The 23,346-nt window shown below is 45.1% G+C and overlaps 2 protein-coding genes across 2 annotated transcripts; one reads left to right on the top strand and one right to left on the bottom strand.

Moving 5' to 3' along the window:
* Positions 1–11,368: 11,368 nt before the first annotated feature.
* On the bottom strand, positions 11,369–13,642 carry LOC109735119 (proteasome subunit beta type-4). The gene is made up of 6 exons (XM_020294326.4): positions 13,435–13,642; positions 12,482–12,558; positions 12,280–12,409; positions 12,018–12,189; positions 11,739–11,924; positions 11,369–11,628 (listed from the first exon to the last, which is right to left on the bottom strand). The coding sequence occupies exons 1-6, from the start codon at positions 13,485–13,487 to the stop codon at positions 11,515–11,517; spliced, it is 732 nt and encodes a 243-aa protein (XP_020149915.1). The 5' UTR covers positions 13,488–13,642; the 3' UTR covers positions 11,369–11,514.
* A 183-nt stretch (positions 13,643–13,825) lies between these two features.
* On the top strand, positions 13,826–21,799 carry LOC109735118 (U-box domain-containing protein 57). Its single transcript, XM_020294325.4, has 15 exons — positions 13,826–13,984; positions 14,106–14,228; positions 16,350–16,472; positions 16,612–16,653; positions 16,789–16,877; positions 16,967–17,075; positions 17,169–17,237; positions 17,320–17,424; positions 19,343–19,427; positions 19,531–19,635; positions 19,742–19,846; positions 19,954–20,058; positions 20,160–20,398; positions 20,467–21,174; positions 21,316–21,799. The coding sequence occupies exons 1-15, from the start codon at positions 13,958–13,960 to the stop codon at positions 21,532–21,534; spliced, it is 2,253 nt and encodes a 750-aa protein (XP_020149914.1). The 5' UTR covers positions 13,826–13,957; the 3' UTR covers positions 21,535–21,799.
* The last annotated feature ends 1,547 nt before the right edge of the window (positions 21,800–23,346 follow it).

Below are 23,346 nucleotides of genomic sequence, written 5' to 3'. Positions count from 1 at the left end.
AGGGGAACCCATCCCCTTCCACCCGGACCGAGGGCGCCGCACCATTGGAACGGAGCAACATGAGCCGCCACCGAAGAGCACCAATGGGAAACTTGCCGACACCATCTCCATCAGCTCCTCCATACCAAATCGTAGCCAGATTAACGACCCCCCCCTGCTTGGAGCTCCTTTTCCGAGCACCCGAACCCCCAGGCGGCGCCCCCCTCGAAGTGAAGGATGCACCTGGTGCCGCCGCCCAATGCATGCGGATTTTGGTCTTTCAACCGGGGATGGGGTCGGGGACCTCGCTGGAGCCCCCATGGAGGAAAAAACGACCTTGGTCATCGCCACCGTCGGGATGGACGGGCCGACCAGAGTTTCTCCCGGTCTCACTCCACCACCACCATCACCCGCCAGTGCACTGAACCACCGAGGCCGGCGGCCAGGACCGCAAGCCACCAAGTGTGACGGGGGAGAAGATGCAGAAGGGGGGCACACACCTCAGATCCAGCGCAACAGAACCACGCCACGATGAGCTCCTGCCGGCGACTCACCGCCCACATGGTCGAGGCACTAGTCAGCCACCACCAGCGAGCCCCGTCAGCCGTAAGACGCTAGCGCCACGCCCACTAGGGCCGCCGCTCCCGGGGTCCGAAGTCCTCCGCAAGGGTTGGAGCAACGAGATCCCCGCCGCCATCGTCATCGGCGCCCGCACGGGATTGCCCGACGGCCGTCTCGGATGGCGGCAAGGGAGATTGTAATCGGGTCTGCTTGATAAAATCTTTTTCCAATTAAACATTTCATCATCTTTGTGGAGATTGTAATCGGGTCTGCTTGATAAAATCATTTAAAAAATTCTAGGAAGGACTCATGGCAATATACAGGGTGTACATCAAAATGACAACCCAATATTTTTCTTCAATAAAGAATTAGCACCCCGCATAGGAATACGGTTTACAAATCACATCTCCGTGGACCAAGACCAATCAAATTAACGAGAAATCTGTTAGGATTAAATTATAGGTTAATTAAAGAGATAATCCTCCCATTGTAATCTGTACGTCGGTTGCATTGGCAACCGTCGCGCCTCTCCCCTTGCACCTCTACGAACAGTCGCATCCAGGGGCGGAGCTGCATGGAGCTACCCTGTTGCGCCCGCTCGCGTCGTGCCCGTCCGCCGCTTGCGCCATGGCCTCGCCACCTGCGCCCTCGCGTGGCCGTGGCCGCACTCCCCGTGCTCCGCCGCCTAGGAGCCGAGATGGAGGGAGCCGACACGACGACTCCGCCTCAGCCGGAGATGGCCATGGGCTCGAGCAGCCCCGCCGAGAGGCGCTTCGTCGTCTCTTCTTCCTCGGATGTTGTCCGTGATGCGGTCACATATCCAAGACCGGAGGCAGCAGCCTCGGTTCGCATCCACGGGAGACGGGACGGACGACCTACAGCCAGCAAGGAGCGCTCCATCTAGCACGCGGCTCAGCGGCGCCCTTCTGCACGCGACCGTGGCTCAGTGGCCTGCTGCAGCCCGAGCCGGTGGCGGCTTCCAACGCGGAGCACGCGATGGTTGAGCGCGGCTCCCGGGAACGACATCGTCTTCATCGAGCATGAGGCCGCGCCGCTGCCATCTCCGACCTCTGCGGTCGTCGAGGTCGCCGCCTGTCACGTGCTCGCCTTCGTGTCCGTGCCGACCGGGGCCTCCGTCTTCATCCTTGGCTCCGGCGTGTGCGGCTCCTCTTGCGCCGCGGCAATCGATGCAGACGTTGCCGCGCCGTCCCAGGCACCCGTCAATCCTCCGCCTTTGCGGCGCACAGGCGCTCGCCGCCGCCTCGTGGCCCTCGCCGTCCCGCTGGAGAGTCCGCTCCAGCCGCGCAGCAGCAGCGATCGCGCTCGCGGATGGCGCCTACAACGGCGTCGCCCCCGGCCACCTCCGCGGTGGCTCCTCCTCCAGGACGAGCGCGGTCGGAGGTCTTCTCTCCACCGGTGATGCGGCCGGTCAGCCTGCGCTGGGGGATCTCCGCCGGTCTCCGTTGTGGATTTGGGATCGAAGTGACTCAGGAATTGCTAGACCTGTCTATTTCATCTAGTCGCTCTCCCTTAGCTAATCGGTTGGACCAGGTCGGGGCTGCCTTACGTGGCCATATGTATGCGCTGGGAATTTAGGCATCCAGCATAGCATGCCATGTTTTGCTTATTTGCACATTAATTTTAGCAGATTAGCATTTAGTCTACTAACAGCACTTCTAGTCACTGTTTTAGACTTGTTTATTTCAGTTTCAGTACTGCATTTCCATTGAGTACGACGTATTCCGGAATATATGTATCTTCATGTTCGCTACATGTCGAGATTAATACTTATATTTGCAATTGAGATTTTCAATTTCTTGCAAATACATATGCAAAATTCAAGGTGTCATCCTTAGCAATTTGAGATTCACAATAATGATTTCGAGCCACCTTCTTGAAATCTATTGATTTTGCAACATTAAGATATATTTATATTACGCAATCTGTAATATAAATAAATTACCGGTTTTTTATTGGGATGATATGTTCTATGTGTTTACCACATTGACATTCTTCATGAACATGTCATAGCGGTCGAGATTGATTTCTCCCGCAGAACAAACTTGTAAATTTTTGACAATAACATCTCCCTCATTATATTAGGAAAACACAAGGTAATGAGTTGGATCTACTGTCCATGTGTAGACTATCTCTATTACTGTGAGATCTGTATGATCTTCAATGTGTTATGTTCCCACAATTGAGGTTGAGCATTTTCAAGTTATATACTTGAGTCAATTTTTTGCATTCTTATTACAAAACCATGATGGTTTTAATTTACTTCTTGTAAATTAATTATCACTGGCTTGCCCCTATAAGTAATCGATGGCTAACAATTTGAGGCACTTGCCCTTAGTGGCCACAACTTACTTAAGCGGGTCATGGATATCAAGATCAGTCTTGCATCCCATGGGATAGCGCGTGCAATCCAAGCCACGCCACCGGGACGCAAAGGACCTCAAGGGTAATGGTTTGAAACTCACTTCAAACCCTCAACCTGACACCATCAAGCTGTCACGAGACCCTATGAGCATGGAGAGCATGATGGTTGAATATGCATCAACCGACATGTTTGGAGACTATACATTTAGTCCCTTAGTCTCCTTAGTGATCTATTTATTTATGTCCATTTATGATGTTCTAATAAGAACATGATTATTGTTGTCATCATATATTGTATATCACAATATATTGTATCAGCACTTTGATACAAATTCATTTGTATGTATTCTATATATCCGACAGTGATTTTCTTAAGAATCTTCATGTCTATATATAGATTTCTATGGGAGTCAATCTGATGAAAAATGATATGTGCCTTGTGGGCATATGCACCACAAACTCTATACTCAGGGAAGTCCAATGTTTCCACTCTCATTGAGAGAAAGGAGATATTTTACAATCGCTAGATGTGATGAGGTATTTGTTGGCTCAACTCGAGTCATATTTACTATCCCTGTGGGTACTCGAGTAACGTCAGGATGCTTCATTGCTTCCCGAGTTTAACTCGTACCCTACTAAGCTATAGAGATATTTGTCAAAGTGGTTCCCATAGCGAAAATTATGCTGACAAGAAAGAGAAATACATTCTCTTTACCATATGCAACAGATATGGCAAACACATTTTATGTGTATCATCTGGATTGTACTACACATACTACAAAACCCGTAGCACATGTTGCGCCCAAGATAGTTTTCCAAAATGTCTTGTACATGAAAAACTTGGCATACTCACCTTGGTCATCGAGACATTGGGTTGAAACCGAAACTATCAACAATTCCAATAGTTTATGGTTATTATGATGCTAAATTCTAACACCATTTGGATTTTAGGTGCACTACAAGTGACACAGGGAAGCTAATTTTAAGGCTCGCACACCTTAAAGTCTACGCTGAACCACTCAGACTCCTTGAATGCATCAAGTTGAGGTAACTGGCTCTTCCCATCCATTGACTAGACTATTCAGATATTCCATGGTTCTAAAAGAAATATCTACATGATGGTCTTAAGTGTGTGCTTTATTCACACGAAACCATTGGCTCATTATCCTGACATCGATTTAAAGCAAACCGAATGGATAACATTGCAGAATTCTCCTTGAGTGCCTTCTCTATGGCCCTTGGATTGAGTTAAGCAATTTGTCCTAAGGTCTAGACTCAAAATGGTTTGGTAGAATCCTATCCAAAGAGTTAAGCTCATTGCATTATCTTTACTTTGGAATTGTAACTTGCCAACTTTACATTGGAGTCATGCAGTTTTACACGCTCATGACAGAACTGCATAATATTATTACCCTCTATCTTTGATATGTGGATATCTACCAAGTATTTCCTATCTGCGGTAATTTGGTTGCATACCGATATCACCACCCGGCATACATCATTAGCCCCTCAACATATAGTTGGGATCTATGTGAGGAATAACTGTATTTCCGTCAATACCTCAAGCCCCTCGCATGGGGAGTTATTCAAGGCCAGTATGCTAATTCAATGAGGAACATTTCCAGGCATTAGGGGGGGATTTCAGGTACCATAAAGAATGCCAGGAAATTAGTGGAATGTTCAACACATTTCTGCCTCAAATCCACGTACTCAAAGATCTGAACCATGCGTTCAGAAGATTTGTAACACATTGCAAATAACCTGCCAGATTCATTTACTGAACATAAAGGTGTCACACAATCCTGCAAAAATATGTCGGAAAGAGTGGAGGTACCAACTAAAACCACTCAACTCCTCGTTCAAAGTAACAGGGGGAGAAGTACGGCAATAGTACATCAGGATTCAGCTTCTTGCAAGCAAGGATATGACCAATCAGTAAATGCAAGTCAACTTCACGTTGACAGACACCTGATGGGTAGTATACCCAGTGGATGGGAAACCTCCACCAACCCAGGTCATAGTGCACACAATGACCGGGACATCGGAATACCCGACTCGGCCGCATTGGGAAATCGCGAGCAATCACCATGGGTAACGATATTTCCATCAACTCTGTATTGATATATAGATTCTGGAGAAACATATAACCAAAAGTCTACAATTGTCGACATACATTTCTCAACTAGATTGCAAAACCTTTCAAGTGATTCAGATCCAAAGACCATGGTCATGGCAAAGTGTGAACAACACTTGGACTGAACTCAAGCAAAGGGTATAATCTAGGTAGAAATGATCTTGCTCAATAATGGAAGGTATTCATAAGCAATACATACACCAGTTTTCTTCTGGAAACAGAATTGAGAACAATGAGGTGGTGAAACAAAGAGCAAGTATTGTAGCACAAGGGTTTACGCAGATACCCAACTATTCTCCAAAGATGGAATCTCTTTCCGATAACTTATATCATTGGCAGTACAAAATCATCTATCTCTGCAGTTGATAGATGTAGTGATTACATACCCATGTAGATCACTAGATTCAGATATAGATGGTTCCCGACGGAACCTTAATTCTGAATCGAAGTACAAAATGCAACATATATTGTGTGAAATCAATAAGTCACCATATGACTTATTATTATTGTCGGTACATTTGGTACAACCGACATAGTGAGTTCCTTATTCACAAGGATTACTCCTACAATGATTGATTATCCATGTTTGTGTGTCTGCAATGACGACACATGTAATCATCTAAATGACGGAGTTTAAAATGGAGGATTTGGGTAAACCAAAATACCGCTCGTTACTACAACTTGAGCACCTTCATTCATACATTATTGTACACCATGTTGTCTATATCCAAACTATTTTGGGGAAATTCATTGTGGACAAATCTTATCCATCCATAACTCTCATGGTAGTTCATTCTCTAGACGTAGAGAATGATCTATTTAGACCAAGAGATGATGGAAATGAGATATTGGGACTCAATGTTCCATAATGTCATTGGATCCACCAAACACAATTGGTTGGTGCTCAAGAATATCTTTCGATATCTCCAAGGCATCAAACATCTTGTCCTGGTTTTTCAGTTTCATAGGAATGTGAACACCGATATCATTGGATAGATCGATATGATCCCTACTATGTCAGATCGTAGACAAGCTTTGGTGTTCCTCCTAGGTGTAGTAGCCCTCTCATGAGAAGTCTTCGAAACAGACCTCGTGGCTACATCCACCAACCATTATCTCAACGATAATGTTTCTTGTGTTGCCCGGATGCAAACATGTTACATAATAAGCAATATCACTATATTGCATATCTTGCAAGTCAAATCATGCGACTAATTTGTTCATCAGATTTCTACCAACTTCTATGTTCCGGAAATGTGTTCATAGAATTGGTAGGTGACGGGTTTGAATTTTGCAAGAATCAGGGGGAGTATCTTCCTGAATTGTTCCTGTTCAATGCATCATATTATACTTTTTTCCCTTCATGAGTTTACTTTACAAGTTCTCATAAAGGTTTTTAATGAGATAATATCAACATGAGATCATATGTCATACTTTCAGTTTTCCCCACCGGGGTTTTTAGGAAATTATATACGACATATTTATTGTCCTCTGAACTCTATGGGTTTCCTCGTATTGAGTTAATAGAGACAATAACCATTATATGTTGCACCATTTTCTCCTTATTTTTTCCACTGGGTTTGAAGGAGTTTTAGCAACATATCATACTACAATACTTCTCACATTTTTCCCACAGGGTTTTTGGAGAAGAGTTAATTCAAGGATGATTCCAGAGATGATCGGTTGCAAGGACAAGGAAGGATTAGGGGGAGTGTTAGGATTAAATTATAGGTTAATTAAAGAGATAATCCTCCCATTGTAATCTGTACGTCGGCTGCATTGGCAACCGTCGCGCCTCTCTCCTTGCACCTCTACGAACAGTCGCATCTCTTAATCGCGTCTGTTCCCCTTGTATATATACCGAGAATCATTCAATGGAATCGGGACTTCGATCATTTGTTCCTTTCGATCTCAAACAAAATCAACATTATTGCAGAGATCAGCACCATGATCTGTAACTAAATATACGTGGAACAATTTACATTGTACTGTGATCTAATCTCTTCTAATCTACTCCCGAAGCAGCAATCGATCACGGCGACTAGCCGCTGAGGAGCCTCCGGTACCCCTGCGGCGGTCGGGGTACGAGTGATGAGCAGCCGCGACTCTGCTCGCTGTTGGTGAGCCACTTCTTGGCAGTGCGAAGCAGACCCGATCGATGCCGCCTCTGCTGCTCGATCTCGATGGCGTCGCTAAGGCGGAGCTCCACCGTGTCGCGCAACGAGGCGTCGTGCGGGCAGGCCTTCACGGCCCGTGCCGCCAGGTGCGCGCGCGCCTGGCGTCCCCGTGACGGAGCTCGAACGCGAGGTACGCGCACCAGTAGTCGCCGTACTCGTCGGCGGTGGTGCCGTCGTCGTCCTTGCGGAGGATTCCATCCTTGGCGCAGACGGTGCCCCACTCCTCGAAGAGCCACCGGGCAACGCCGACGCCGCCGCCGCCGTCCATCTCCATGGCGATCCACGTCCTGTAGACAGACGCGTAGTCCTTGACGCAGGAGAGGGCGCCGCGGAGCAGCTGGGCCGCCTCCTTCATGTCGCCGTCGATCCTACGCATCTCCCGCGCCGTCTCGCACCATCGCAGCGCCTGGGCGCACGCGGGCTTGGTGGCGTCCAAGAACTCGTAGACGCTCTGCCGCCGTCGCCGCTGGGCCTCGTCAAGTACAGCCATCCCCATCGCCTGGACGAACGGAAGCAGATGCGCCCTGGATGGATCCCTGGTCAATGTCTAGCAATTAGGGCACTGAGTTCCTGAGGCGAATAGCAGCGCGAGGGCGGCAATTTGTAAGGGGGTTCCAATTCCACCCCAAGTCGTCTTCGGAGACGAACCCAGGCTGCTGAATCCTCTCGGATTCTGTGGATTCACGTCTCTGTTGCCGAGATGAATCCAAGCATCTTTGGACGGCTGTGATCATACAGAAAAACAGAACCAGTGAATCACTAGGCGTTCATCTCCTAGTCGAGATGAGTCTGACATTTAATCGGAGCGGTATTCGGATTCGTATTTGGATTTCTTTTGGGGGAAACGGTATTTGACCTCAGAGTTTAGTTTGTAGTACAAACTAGTAAAATCTTGTACGCACAATAATGCGGCCAATATAAACTGAGCGATGTCCACTGGATAAAGTTAAAAATTGGCCGTCTCCCTAACCATTGGATGAAGCTGCGGATGGCTATATGATATACCCATGTGATCCATCATCTTTGCAACAAATGTGTTTCTACAGTATTTTCTGTAACAGAGGTCTAGAAATTTTTTAAATTATTTTTTCCTCCTAACCTGTTGCAACAAGAGCATTTTTGCAAGAAGAGTCTTGTTGCAAAAACACGTTGTTGCAGAAGACAAAAATCAATTGCGGATCCCACTCCACGCCGTCCAGCAGCAACGTCAGACGCAGGCGACGTCAGGGACGATCGAGGGGAGGAGGCTGCCTAGGTACCTTTGACCGAGGAGATGGGGCATGAGAGCGCGTCAGGGACGATCGAGGGACCATCTCGTCGGAGCGGCGCAGATTCGGCAGGAGGCGGCTCGGACGAGGTCATCAGGCAACCAGGAGAGACTACCTTTGACCGAGGAGATGGGGCATGAGAGCGGGTCGGGCCTGTCGACGGAGGAGAGAAAGGAGGAGAGAGGGGAGGGCCAATGAAGGAGGTGAGCATGCTCGTCCACGCCGGCGCCGAGGTGTGTGGAGGCTGTGGGGATCTAGACCTTGCAAACAAGCTAGTTGTTGTCGGGGGGCAAAAATTGCGATCCGACGGCCATAAAGGCGATGGATGCGCACAGAAAGAACGGTAGGGTGAACAGAAGAGTTTCCCATATAAATTGAGTCAAGTTAGGGCAACTCCAACGCGGTTGATCAAAGCCCACATCAACAGTAGACGTGTCCAACGACAGCGATAGGGACGGTCGTCATCCAACTGGAGTCACCAAATGTCCTATCAGATTTGAACGGATTTTTAACAAAAGCAAACGAAATTCATGCAAACCGAACGATATTTGTAAGATTTTAATAAATTACAACCAAATGGACAAAATTAAATGAAGCTTTAACTAAACCAATTTTTTTTAAACTAATGCAAACAAGGTGGGGTACCTGACGGTGACCTTGAAGGCATGGCCTCTGAAGCCGCTGACACGTTCTTCATCATTGGTGGCGGCGTCGCTGTCGTCCGGGCCACCATTGTCGTCGTCCTTCTAGTGGTGAAACACCGCCAGCCGCCAGGCGTCGCGACAACCTTGATCGGCCGCCGCTGCACACTCGCAATGCAGCTGCTCGACCTCCTACGGCCAGCACAGAGCCTTGGCATGGGCGCGACGCTCGTCCGCAACAACAGACTCCACCCCGCGTCGCCCGCCTATGAGCCATGACAAGCGCTCGGACTCCTCCATCCCCACTTCGAGGAGCTGGTTATTGATCCGGCGGCGATGGCGGGCGAAGGTCTCTGCGGTGGTTTTGGACCAACCAATGGTCAGGCCTCCGCGAACGTGGGGTCTGCCAAGACCCGGGCAGCGCGACTACCGACCACGCAAACGACGACTGATGCGCTGCCTCGGAGGCCGCCATCACTATGGAGGAGGAGCCGCCACCACCAAGGTAGTAGGCGAGGCGGTCTCACGCCTTGGGGACCGCCAGGGAGGTCAGGTCCTCCTCCTTGACGGCAACCAAGTGCACTAGCTCCTGGACTACCAACAAGGCGGGGACGACTGCACCGACTCCTTGTTGCGGAAGAGACGGTTGCACGCACGGGGATGACAGCTCCGCCTTGACGCATGACTCGAGAGGCTCTGCTCCCGTATAATGAAAGGCGCAATATAGTTGTCGTTCTTTTGTTTGCAAGGAAGGCGCAATAGAGTTGGGACGTTAAAGAAATCAACGAGGACCATAGACGCTTAGTTTTTTTGAGAAAACTTCCAATCTATTCATCTTCGATTACGGTAGTACAACAAACATCAGAAATGATAAAATTTATATCCAAATTCGTAGACCACCTAGTGACGACTACAAGCACTGAATCGAGCCGAAGGCACGCAGCTGTCATCGCCCCTCGCTCGTCGGAGCCAGCCAAAACTTGTTGTAGTAGACAGTCGGAAAGTTATCGTGCTAAGACCTCATAGGACTAACACAACAGAATATCAACCGTCGCCGATGAAGAGTAGCATATATCAGAACAATCCAACCTGAAGACAAGAACATAGATGAACGGCGGCCATATCCGAGCAAATCCACCAAAGACAGATCTGCCGGAGACACACCTCCACACGCCCACCGACAATGCTAGAAGCACCATCGAAACGGGGCCTAGGCGGGAAGAACCTTACTCCATCTTCAGAGAGCCGCCGCCGTCTCGCCTTCCAGGACACAAACCCTAACAAAACTCGAAAAAAATCTAAAAATGAAGCCTTCCCACCGGTAAGGACCGGGGTCCACTCCACACCCATGCCCCTAAGGCCGCCGAAGACGAGGCAGACCGACGGCGGCAGTGGCGGCGGCGGGAGGAGAGAAACCCTAACTTTTTAGGGTAGGTGGCGGCTGTAGGTCGATGGACTAGCCCAGCCGGCAAACTACTCGTTTTCACACCCACCGCTTAGTTGTTAGGCATTTGTTGAGAACAATAACAATTTTTTAAAATATAGTAGAATCGCAGACGCTCACGTAATCGCACATATATAACCCCTTTGAACAACGGCTGGACAGTTTTCTCCGTGAACAAGAAAAATAGTGGAACAACAAGCCTGGGTGTGGTGTCAGAAAACAACATTCCTTCTCTGAAATTCTCAATATCTGTTTTGAGTAGCAAGTTCTGTTGTGATTTTACTAATTTCCAGCGTCTGTTTCTCTGTTCCATGACAGTGGACTAAGGAGCTGTTCGGCAATCTACCGGCTCCGTGAAAATCAAAGAATCTGTGGAGCAGCGCTCCATGATTTTCAACTGAAACTCCCCCCTGCTCCGGGAGCTGAGGGACTCCGAACAGGCCTTAAGGATCAATTTGACGGTATATGTTACACAGAAGAGAACGCCGTGCATGTTCCAAATTTCTAAGGAGATAATCATGATTACAGAGGCAATGATGCATCTTTTGTTGTGGAGGGGGGCTGACTCTTGCTCCAGATTGTATATGCCGTCATGAATCATTACTTCTGCCACCATGGTGATCTTGGGTGAACAAATTATTTTGAAGAGAAAAAAGAACAGGTTTCGACTATGAAAGGGCAGCCAAAACAAGTCAAATGGAGCGCCGTTTGGGAGCAGGTACCCTTGGCCAGCACTCCAGATTGATCCAGAGTGAGGAGGCATCATCATATAAGACAAGATCTACCTTAAACGTTCACAAGACTTTAAGTCAAATTATAAACATGTCATACAGAGCAAATGTGGAGTCAAGTCGTATTCAGATCAAACGCTCGCAAGGGCTGAAACACTTTCAGCAGCACAGTTTGCTTCGTTTCCTAGCTCATGGCCTTACCATGTTCCTACAGCACCCTTGGATGGGTTCTCAAAGGCAGCAAACCCCCAGTTGGTCTTCAGGGCATACGGCGGGTAGATGGTTGATCCCTCGGTCGTGATCTTGGCAATCTGTCGTCCAAAAGCATAATGTTACAACAATTGAGTAGCTACAGACCGCAATCTGCCAAACTTTCTTCTAGGCGATAGTGAGTTCACTAATAAGAATGACAAGTTGTAACCTGGAATTTGTTGATGGATGACCGGTCACGGTACAGCAGGACCAGCAAGCACTTCTCAATCAGCTTAACAGCTTCTTCAAAAGTCATGTCCTCGCGCCATTCACCACGAAGAATTGGGATTGCCATATGGTTCCCAAATCCAGTGGCAATGTGGTTCTCCTCAAAGTGTGTACCAATCATGTTAACCTGAACACCAAAAATTAGGCATAAGATAAAATGCTGACAAACCGGCAGCAGTAAAAAGAACAGTAGTACTATCCTTTTGAATGAATAATATACCATGCCAAGATACTTCTCATCGCCCTTTGGGCCCTTTTTCACTCCACCAAGCACCAGGGAGTTCCATAGAGGGTCAAACTTATTGCGCCTGTTGTACATTACTCTTGTGAGGTAGGCATGGATTTCCTTGGGGCCCAATGAGTTGCCATCATCCCACATATGATCATTCAAACTGAAAAGGAAGGGAGATGAAGATGTCACATAGATTTTACATAGCAGAGAGAAGGAAAACATGAGCTAACCACCATTAAAGGCAACTTACGTTAATTCATCCAGATACCGCAAAATCTCCTGGAAATCACTGAACTCCCCACTCCCTCCAATAAGGCTATGCTTTCCAACCTCCTTGATACGCTCCACACTCTTGTATCGCAAAGTTGACCCATAGGAGGCTGCACAGGAAAGTATATAATGACTTCCATACCGCTGGAGCAACATTTACCTGTGCAGAAGTGAAAACTAACCTCCAGTGTCACATGCCATGATCACACCATCCTTGTATTTCATTGCAATCACCGAATTACCAGTCACATAAGGATTCCTGATGATGTAATAAGGCATCAAGAGTTAATCACGTGCATATACAAATTTACTGAAAGACACAATAGCACCATGAAAAAAGTTGCAGTTGCACACTATGGGGACAACTTGGACAACGAAGGTTGTTTGAAAACAAAAAACAATTAACATGCACACAATTGTTATGACCATCTTGTACAATTACAGATGACTATTATATCTGTTGGGCCGGTTAACATAAGCTGAGACAGATGAGAAGCTTCTATACTAACACAATAAAAAAAATTATCCATTATACTCCCTCCGTTCCAAATTATAAGTTCTACTGTAACTTTTTTCTGAATCGATATATAGACACGTTTTAGTGTGTTTGCTCACTCATTTCAGTCCGTATGTAGTCCATATTGAAATATCCAAAACATCTTATATTAGTGAACAGAGGGAGTATCAAAGTAAAATATTCAGACAACAAGCTGTGGTAACAAGTTAACAAATAAATTGTACTATGTAAAAGGCTTTTGCAACTGTTGGGCTGGTTCCTCATGAGTTGAGACTAACTAGAGGCTTCAGGCTTGTACAACAACACCAAGAAATTCATCCATACTGTCAATGCATAAGAAGCTTCGCAGAGCAAGCTCCGCTAGCAGATTCTCAAGGATAACGCATCGTCCCACATCGCATTCTAAATCGTGTCGCCGCTGGCAAAACCCTAGTTTCCCCTCACCCTTGTTCCACCCCCTAGATCCGCCATGCGGTGGGGGGCCGGCGTCGACCCTCCGGACCGGGCGCCCCGTAGTCGAGCCTCTGGATCCGCCCGCACCGCCGGGCGACGTGAGCACAGGAACAGACAGACAAGCAAGGGGGGAAACCAGATCGGAGGAATCGGGAGGGTGCTTACAGTGTCCTCTGCGTCCCGTCTCCTCCTCCGGCCGCCGCCGCGCTCGCGTCCATCGATTCGCGAGAGGGGTTGATGCGGCTTTGGTTTCGCTCGTCGGAGGAAGACCTCGGCTCGGCTGGGGCTGGGGATGGTGGTGTGGCCTCTCTCTCTCTCTCTCTCTCTGTCTCTCTGTCTTCTTTCTTCCTTGTGAAGAAGAAGAGAAGTCGAAGCAGGCGGCTGGATCGGACCCGTGGGACACCGAAAATATTAAATGGGCCCGGCTCTCATTTAGGCCCATTGGAACCCCTCTCTCTCATTTAGGCCCAGGCCGATCCCTCAAAAAAATTAGGCCCAGCCCCGTTTACTCTCTCTCTGTTTTTCCCCTGGAAGGTACTTCTGCTTCTCCCGTACACGATTCGGTACGTTTCCCTTTTCAGCGGCAACAATCCGCGGCCGCAGCGCGCGGCGCCGGCCGAAAACCCCAACAGTGCCCACGAGCACTACGGGAGCCCCACGACTGGCAGAAGTTCTCCCCATCGCCGCCATGGCGCAGGATCACCGGACTATCAAGGTATGCTCCGATCCTATGGCCATCTGTGCACAGCAAGAGCATGGGTGTTGGCCATCTGTGCAGAGCAAGAGCATGGGGGTTGGCTCTGATCCTAATAATTGGGCCTCGTCTCTTCCTCCAGGTGGCGAGGGATGAAGATTTGCGGTCGCAGATTGGGAGCGGGGGCTTCTATTTTGATCTCGTCGACTTCGACAGAGTGCGGGCTTTCCAGGTCCCGGTTGACACCACCGTGATCCTTTTCATGGTATATATCCACATCCTGCCTTTTTCAACCAACTCCCGACATTCTTGTCCAAATTTGGGTTACTGGGTCTTTAATTTTACTTTTCAGAGATCGATCTGTGAGATTATAAGTGCCCGGGCCCCTGGTTTCTAGTGTTTGGAGACGCTGAGTCCTCCAAACTGTAACAGGTCTTACCAATTTTAGGATATGAGAATGAATCCTCTGATATAAGCAATTATATGGCATCGAGGCAGATGACTTCTTAATTAAGTAGCAATTGACGTCCCTTGGCATATTTTTGTTTTCCTTCAAAAAAAATCTGCTACGTGAGATAGTATTTTTGTGTTGGTGTTATATATGGTGCCTTGAAAATATTTCAGCGACTTCGGGTTCTGGTTTTGTGCTCTACTTTCAGTGTGCAGAGCTGTATTCTCTCTGCTGAACAATTCAGTCCATTTTCGTGTGAAGTGTTATTTCATAATTAATGCAAGTCAATTGAGGAAATCAACAGTGCAGCCGTTCCAAAAATTTCCACCTTGCTTTAGTTCAGTATAAAAATAGGTTTGGGTGTTTGCAGACTTGTACCGTGCAATTTATTTAGTTTCTATATGTCATCATATATTTTTTTTGTTTATTGTGGTACTCATTATGCAATTACAGTGTGACCACCGAAAGTAGTAAAGGGCAACCTGTTGTTTCTGTTCCTGACTGCACGTGCCAACTGAGGAACTCAAGATCTTCCATCTACGTCTGAACATTCTTCAAAAATCACTTCTAGTGCTAATCTTGTTTCGAAACGTATGGCAGGTTCACATAATATATTTTTCATCAAGGAATAATACCAATCCACACGGACTAAAATGCATCCTTCAAAAACGTTTAGTGCTTTGTGTCCTGTCCTTTTTATCTGACCTTCAGAGTTCAGACGGACCTACTTTTATCTTTGAAATGAGATGCCAACCTCCATTATGTGCTGAAATACCTCGTAGACGTGGGTTTTTTTTGGGTTAAATTTCTAGTCCTCTTATTCCGGTATGAGGTCTGTTCATCTCCACTGAATCAAATATAGGAAGGCTCATGAGCCCTTGAAAGCATGTGAGAAATAGATTGTTCTGTTGTATTGTTTGCATCCCATATTATTCTGTTAATGACCAATTTGAATGGTTCAAGCTTGTGCCTTCCCTGAATATCTAATGTGCGAACTTAATGTAGGTCTAGTGATATCAATTTATCTTCTGGTTGTGCTACAAAAGTGGTAGGTTCTTTCCAGGTCTCAAGTAGCTCTTGCACTTGGTGTACTTAGCTAAGATTCTACATATTTGCTAACTACTTGGCAAGCTTAACACTGCATCATAAATAATTCTCATGGTTCTATAATTCTATTTAGCTTCTAGCTCAGAAATTAAACATTAATGATCACGAGCTTGCTACATTGACTCTAATCAGGCCTTTTTAGGAATGGCTTAAATGCCACAGAAGTTTGAGAAATGTTGCACCTGCCATTGCATATTGTTGTGTTTGCCACTAATAAATACATGTCAGCAATGCTCTTTATCACTTCCAATGGTCAACAGTGGATTTATTCCTGTGATGATGCTATGTAACAAACTAGACGCTTCCTAGGTCATGAGAGCTTGTTTAATTGGCAGCTGGGCTGAAGCCTGTATAAAAAAAAGGTCAACGATAGGGAAACTACCAAGACACCCTATTCCATTTGATGTTTAATCACTAACAACCCTAGTACCCTACTCCATTTCATGACAGTGCCAACTGTGGGAAAACTACCAAGATACCTGTTTGTTCGAGAACCATGCATGAGGATTCCTCACGCCTTACTCCAGCCCCATTCTTTCAAATGCTTCTTACTGTTAGCCTTCACTGTGTTATTTATTTATTAACTTAAATTTGCCCCTGGAATAAAGTTTCCTTTTTTAACTTCTAAAAATATCCAGATGATTGAAGTTTCCATCTGATGTATACCTTCACTCCTTGTAAGATAGAATGATGTACTTATGATTTTGTGCTGCCTCTAGATATAACTTGCTTAAGCAGATAAAAGTGTCTCTCTGTTCATTCCTCTAGCCTATTGTTTCTCATGGTTCTTAATGAGTTCAGAATACTGATTGGTTAAATTGTGCACAGGAGGAACTCGCAAAAGAACTTGGTACCCCTGTTAAGTTTCAACGCCTCTGGTTGTGCCAGCGACGGCAAAACGGGACACGTCGCCCTAGCAGGCCATTGAATTCCAAAGAAAAGAAACTATCTGTAAGTATGCAATGTGATCGTCTGTTCTTTTTTTTGAAGGATATTAAATAAACAATGCTGTGTTTTGATATTGCCTCCTGCGCAAAGATAACTCCATTTTCTCCATGACATGCTAAACTATAAATAATCACTCTTGTAGATCGGAAGGGTTTTTTCAGCTGATGTGAAGCTGTTTTTGGAGGTAGATCCTAAAGCCCACAGATCCTTGCTAGTTCTATCATTTCCTTTGTGGCCTTGCTGTTTGTGAAAGGACCTTTCTTCTTCCATCCAGTGATCTTTGTATTTATGAAGTTCCCTCAATATTAATTCCTTGTAGGTGTTCAATCCTTGTTCTCCACGAAATCTAAACAGGGAATATCTATTGGTGTTTTTAAAGTTCTATGACCCAGAACAAACACAGCTACGGTCAGCACTTACTTAAAATTCATTATTTTGTCCTTTTTAGCAATTGGGAATTCTTAGTTATATCTTGTTCTTGTGAATGTGACACACAGATATATCGGAACACTGTTTGTGAGTTGTTCATCAAGGCCTTTAGATATTCTCCCAAAACTAAGAAGTTTAGCTGGTTTTTGTGCAGACGAGGAAATAGAATTGTATGAGGTCAGGTTTTGCACAAGTGCAAGCTGCTACTCCTAATGCAAGATGGATACGGTTTTGCACCATATCTCACTAGTTTCTCACTTTTATATTCAGGAAATCAAATTCGAACCAAATGTGATGTGTGAAGCCTTAGACATTCATCATACCTTTACAGTCAACCAGGTCTGGTTTTGTTATACATGTTTTTTGCTTTTCCACTAACTCCTAAGCCCAAGTACTTACTTTCTTCACTCCCGTTCTTCAGATTGAAAATGGGGACATCATCTGCTTCCAGAAAAGACCCAAGTCATGCAACCAGCATTTATACCCTTCTGTTAAATTGTTCCTCGAACATGTTCATAAACTGACGGTAGCCTTTCTATTGTTCTACTTCCAGGACTCAAATTGTGGCTTCCTGCTAGCTGCAGGATTGCATTTCCAGTTAACCTTAAATCTTGTTTTCCAGCCTGCACCAACTTTCTTGCGACTACAGGCTTTTGTGTTGTTGCTACTGTTTGAATCTTGTTGTGCCTTCTATGATTTTTTTTTCAGCATACAATCATGCTGGATAGTATTATACTGGGTATTGGGCCAAGGCCCAATGGTGCAGTAGGAGTTACTGTTCACGTGAATAGAATGATGGCTGCTGAATTAAGGAGATAAAGTTTAGATGGCTGCTTAGTTAGTAAGGGTATCTACTGACTTGGGATACAGATTGGTTTAAATAGGGTTTAAACGACATGGTTTGTTAGGAATGTTGATATTCTATTCTTAGGGCGTCTGCAATGTAGGCCATAAGAAAAAGTGACCTTATACTTCCTGTGGTTTGACCTTAGATATTATCCTTTCACTCTGCTCTCTCCTGTTCATCCCCCTCTCTGTCTACCATGTAGGTCACAGCTTATCGGCTGCTTTGCCATATACATTATGATGTTTTTCTCAGCTATAGTTATAGTTTATGAGTCCCATCTTAAGGTCATATTCTACCACACAGATTGTGGATACCCTAAGGGTCAAGTCAAGTTTTCTTGGTAAAAGGGACACCTTTTACTTGTTTATGTGTGGGTTAACCGATTAAGCAATGAATTTAGTCAAAAGACATAACTAAAGCCTTAAAGCTTCGCTTACCACTCCAGGATTAGGCCCTGCTGTGGCGTGAGTGCTGAGAACTTTATCCCTGGTATCTGACCCTTACCAACCAATTCATCTGACAAGTATATTTCGTAGTTAGGTTAGTGGTACAATGTTATCCTAGCAATTTGGAAAGATAATTTCTTGTTTGACCTCAGACGATTGCATTGTTTATTTTATTTGGTAATTGACCTTCTGTCTGGATACAGAAAAACAATTGTCTCTTAGTTTCCTAACCTTCCACGGATGAGTTTTATCCAATCCCACCTGGCCCACAGGGAGTATGGCGGACCTAGAACATGGGCCTGGTTGGACATGTTATGGAAGTATAGTATTGATATGCGGCCCATAGGGCAGTGTATATAGGAGACTTGACATGGACACAAACTCTAAGAAAGGCCCATAATACCTATTATACTCTTAATAGGATAAGTTGAGTCTCAAACTATTACTCCCTCCGTTGAACTGCCAAAAAAGTCTTATATTTAGGAACAGAGGGAGTAGATCTTTAGTGAAACATGCATTCTTCTCCTCTAGGCACCTAACACTGAGCAATTCTATGCAGTAGGAATGGCTACATACAGAGTGCAGATTGCAACTAGTGTAATATTATGTGGTCCAAAATGCAATTAACTCTAAAAACTATCATAATAGTAGGGACGGCTACTTACAAACAACCTTTTTGTACAAAATATATCAATTTAGTACTCCCGCCGATCCATATTACTTGTCCTTGGTTTCGTACAACTTTGTACTAAAGTTTTACTAAACCAGGGACAAGTATGATCGTAGGGAGTAGTATATACTATCATATTCAGTCATAAGAATATATGTTAAACAATTCAAATATTATATGTAAGAATTTTCAAATTTGAAAGTTTACTCTATGATTCCTTGGTACTAAAAGACATTTTGGTACTTTGTTTTTTGTTTTTCTTAATTCTTACTATCCAGATTGGCTGTGACTAAGTAACACACCATTCATTTAGTAGTGGGAGAGAAAACCTTAGTCAAGGCTCTTTCTAATCTGGTAGAGAAGACATACATTTTGTTGTTCTTGATTTTATGACTAGTTTACTACTTCCCTTTATGTATAAAATTCTTGTACTTTGTAGTTTAAACTACTGAGAAAACATTGTTAACGTAACGACATGTAGAAAGAAGGAAGGAAGATATGTGCTCTAGAAGAGGAGATTGTTGAATTCAGACGTCTTTCTGATCTTAATATAGCGGCAAACTTGGGTAGATCAACTTCGCGAGAACTTCTTTTGTCTTGTTTTACATTCCAATTGATGGAAGATATCAATTGCTACAGCAATATATAACATACCATTATATAATGCAGAATGTACTCAGTTGAGACATGAACGAGACAATGCAATACTACAGGTGGATGAGTTTCGGGGTCAGAATGATTTAGTTCGCCTTCAAATAGAAGAGGCAAAAAAAGGTGGATGAATAATTGCGAAAATTCATCTTGTCTCGCTTTTCATTCTTTCCTTCCCGAAAATATAGCTTGGTGGCAGCAGTAAGTAATCTTCATATATATAATGCAGAGTGTGACCAGTTGAGACATGAACTAGACAATGCAATGCGACAGGTGGATGAGTTTCGCGGTCAGAATGATTTAGTTCGCCTTCAAATAGAAGAGTCAAAAAAAGGTGGATGAATAAATTGCGAAAATTTATGTTGTCTTGCTTTTCATTCTTTCCTTTCCGAAAATATAGCTTGGTAGCAGCAGTAAGTAATCTTCATATATTTGATGCAGAGTGTAACCAGTTGAGACATGAACGAGACAATGCAGTGCGACAGATAGATGCATTACTGAATCAGAATACTGTGGGTCGCATCCAAATAGAAGAGGCAAAAATGGGTATATTGACTGTGAAAACCTCTCGTCTTTCTTTTCATTCTTCAGTTGCTCTAAAACGTAAATTGGTAGCTGCAATATATAACCTTCATTTGTAAATGCAGAATGTAGTCAGTTAAAGCATGAACGAGATAATGCAGTTCGACAGGTGGATGAATTATGGGATAGGAACTCTCAATTTATTCTCGAGTTCCGCTTTACATGTTTGGAACAAGCAACAGAGCATTTCAAGGACCTGTGCAAGATCGGGGACACTGAATATGGATGTGTGTATAAAGGCATTATAAACAACACTACGGTAGCAATCAAGCTGTCCAAATCCGAGAGTTTGTTTCAACAAGAGGTAGCCTTCGCCTATTGTGATAGTGGTACTTAATTTTGATTCTGTGATTTAACATGAGATTAATGCAGGTCTCTGTTCTTCGTCAAGGAGGGAGACATGCAAACATTGTCACCTTTGTTGGAATGTGCTCTGAAGTTTCGGCTCTTGTGTACGAGTGGTTACCTAAGGGAAACCTTGAAGACCGCATTCTGTGTGCCGATGACACTCCACCTCTATCATGGCACATCCGTACACAGATCATCCGTGAGGTTTGCTGTGCACTACTCTTCCTTCATTCACACAAGCCTAATGCCTCGGTCCACGGCGATCTCCGGCCTTGCAACATCCTCATCGGTGCTGACTACAGAAGCAAGCTCTACAACTTTGGTATGTCCACCTTATTTCTCCAGCCTGGCAGCTGTCCACCAAACCTAACATCAAGGCTTCCGTACACGGATCCGGAGTTCCTCACCATTGGGGACCTCACACCCCTTTCTGATGTCTACTCACTGGGTGTTATTATCCTTCGCCTTTTGACTGGAATGCCCCCTTTGGCTATCACAAAGAAAGTTAGAGAAGCATTTCGAAGTGATAACCTGCATTTGCTGATAGATAAATCAGCCGGGGACTGGCCTTACACACAAGCCAAGCAGTTAGCACTCCTTGGCCTTAGGTGTGTGGAAATGACGAGGGAAAAGCGGCCTGATCTGACTGAGGTTTGGACCGTTGTTGAGGCCCTGGTCAGAAAGCCTCCTGCACCCTCATGCCCTGCCCACTTCATTTGTCCAATCCTCCAGGTAAATAACCTTTTGTCAGCATTTGTGATAATCTGGAGTCTGGACACATGTTTCTGAAACTTCTATATGTCGTACAAGTTATCAACATTTCCCCTTTCTTTCTAAATGATGATGTTTGTGTGGTGAATTTCTGTATTTCAGGAGATCATGAACGATCCTCAAATGGCATCTGATGGGTTCACCTATGAAGCGGAAGCCATAAGACGCTGGCTAGATGGCGGGAGCAATAGGTCTCCAATGACGAATTTGGCACTTCCAAATCGTGTTCTCATCCCTAATCGCGCCCTCCGTTCTTCCATCCAGGAGTACCTTCAGGCGTCAGTAGCGAAGGCAGTCAGCTCCCTGAACCTTAATCTATGATGATGCTTATTTGCCGCATAGCATCTTGTAAATGTCGTGGCCACTTTCTGTAGTGAATTTGCATTTTAGGCGGAACAAGGGAATTTGTTTGGGAAACGGGAGGCATGATGTGCAACTAATTTTTCTACTCCCTCCGAAATCGGAGGAATAGATTATGGCAGAGGAAACTGAAAGATTTAGAAGTTGAAATAGTAACATTTGTTTGTGTGATCACATCATTAACAAAATGCATATTTTTATTATTATATGTCAACTGAATTTTTTTCGTCTTTATGGTCAAACTTTGTCTGCATGCATACGTCTTTCTTTCCCCTCTTGCAAGGTGACTAGGGCAAAAGCCTTCCTCTCCTCGATCTCTGCCGGTGCCGGGATTTGGCTGACCTGGTGGTGAGGGGAATCCTAGTGCCTCGGCTCCGGCTATTAAATAGGTAGGAGTTTTTCGTCCTCGAAGGAGTGACGCTTGTTTGAGTCAGTCTTTCGGGCTCCGATCCTCCTCAGGTTCATCGTCAGGACGGATTAGATGGAGTTCCGGACTGCGGCTACAGGGCATTGGTCCTTAAGGGCACGTGCACGAAGACTTTTAGGTTGTTATTAACAAGGTCTGGCTCGCTCCGGTATGGGAGCATGCCGGTACCAAAAACCTATGCCTTACCACTTGGCTATACTCCAAATGGGGGAAGGCTCGATGAAAACGAGCTGGGATATAGATTTTTCACAAGGAAGAGTTAGTTACCCTCGGTCTTCCTTTTTTCCCGCGAATCAAGGAACGTAATTTTTATTATATTTTGTGTGCTTTGTACTTCTAGTGAACCTTTATAATAAATCTAGGTCCTTTTCGAAAACATAAACTATTTCTGCATGCAAAACATATATACATTTGTAGTTCAAAGTCCAGTCTTTTTTTATTCTTAGGAATATAAAAATGATTATTAGAAATATAAAAATGTAGGAACAGAAAAAACGTAGGATTGGAATGTTATGCACACTCGAATCCTACAGGATTTGAGTTTGTTTAATTACGTTGCAAGAAAAACAGAGTATTTTTTCCCAAAAGGTTAAAGTAGATGTTAGATTTTCTATGTAATGTAGTAGAAAGGATTACTTTTTTCGATAAAAGGCGTTTTGTATTGACTCATAATATAGCATCGAGGGATACAAACATAATGAGTACACACTCGGCATCTGCATAGTTAGGATGCAACAGTCAACACTAACACACGCACACAAAAGTTCACGTTGGCAAAAAAGCAAAGCCAAACAAGACCAAAGCTATATCAAGCGAAGCGAAATTAAAAAAAGAACATTGATCCTCGCCGAGCCGTTGCTGAACCAAAATATATGATGCAAGTGTGCACGACACACACCAGGCAAGCAGCCACACGCCAAGAACCGTTTATGGAGCCAATACCAACTGTTGTTACCTGGCGAGAGAAGGCAACACCACCAAAATCTCACACTGTCCCTGTCTATGAAGCAAGTGTACGCCCGGTGGTAAATTTAGGCATGACAAATGCCCCCAGACAGTACACCACAAGCTGCCACTTTATCACCATGGCATCAAATCGTCCGCCATGAACTTCCTCGAGCAACCATGGCACGGGCATTGGCACCACCGGACATCAACAGCGGCACTGCCACCATGCATCACCTTCGGAAAGCCAGACTGCAGCAGAGTATCGATGTTTCGCCACACACCGTCTTCATATCTCAACCACCCAAATCAGGGCACCGGAGACACAAGGAGGCGGCAGGTGTAGCACAAACCTCCTACAAACCACAGGTCCCTCTAGCTAAGACCATCTCCAAAACAAT

The sequence above is a fragment of the Aegilops tauschii genome, chromosome 4 (assembly GCF_002575655.3).
Source record: "Aegilops tauschii subsp. strangulata cultivar AL8/78 chromosome 4, Aet v6.0, whole genome shotgun sequence".
NCBI lineage: Eukaryota > Viridiplantae > Streptophyta > Magnoliopsida > Poales > Poaceae > Aegilops > Aegilops tauschii.
Note: the sequence above shows the minus strand (reverse complement) of the source record. Positions and strands in the feature narration are given on the sequence as shown.

Bases quoted from the DNA above. Each gene is read 5' to 3' on its own strand.
- LOC109735119 (XM_020294326.4), bottom strand. From the start codon at position 13,487: ATGGACGCGAGCGCGGCGGCGGCCGGAGGAGGAGACGGGACGCAGAGG. The intron at 12,190-12,279 runs GTAAGTTGCCTT...CTTCCTTTTCAG, and splicing joins CGGTATCTGGATGAATTAAC to TTTGAATGATCATATGTGGG. The intron at 11,629-11,738 runs GTTACAACTTGT...TTTGGACGACAG, and splicing joins CATCCATCAACAAATTCCAG to ATTGCCAAGATCACGACCGA.
- LOC109735118 (XM_020294325.4), top strand. From the start codon at position 13,958: ATGGCGCAGGATCACCGGACTATCAAG. The intron at 17,076-17,168 runs GTCAGGTTTTGC...TTTTATATTCAG, and splicing joins AGGAAATAGAATTGTATGAG to GAAATCAAATTCGAACCAAA. The intron at 19,847-19,953 runs GTGGATGAATAA...TATTTGATGCAG, and splicing joins AATAGAAGAGTCAAAAAAAG to AGTGTAACCAGTTGAGACAT.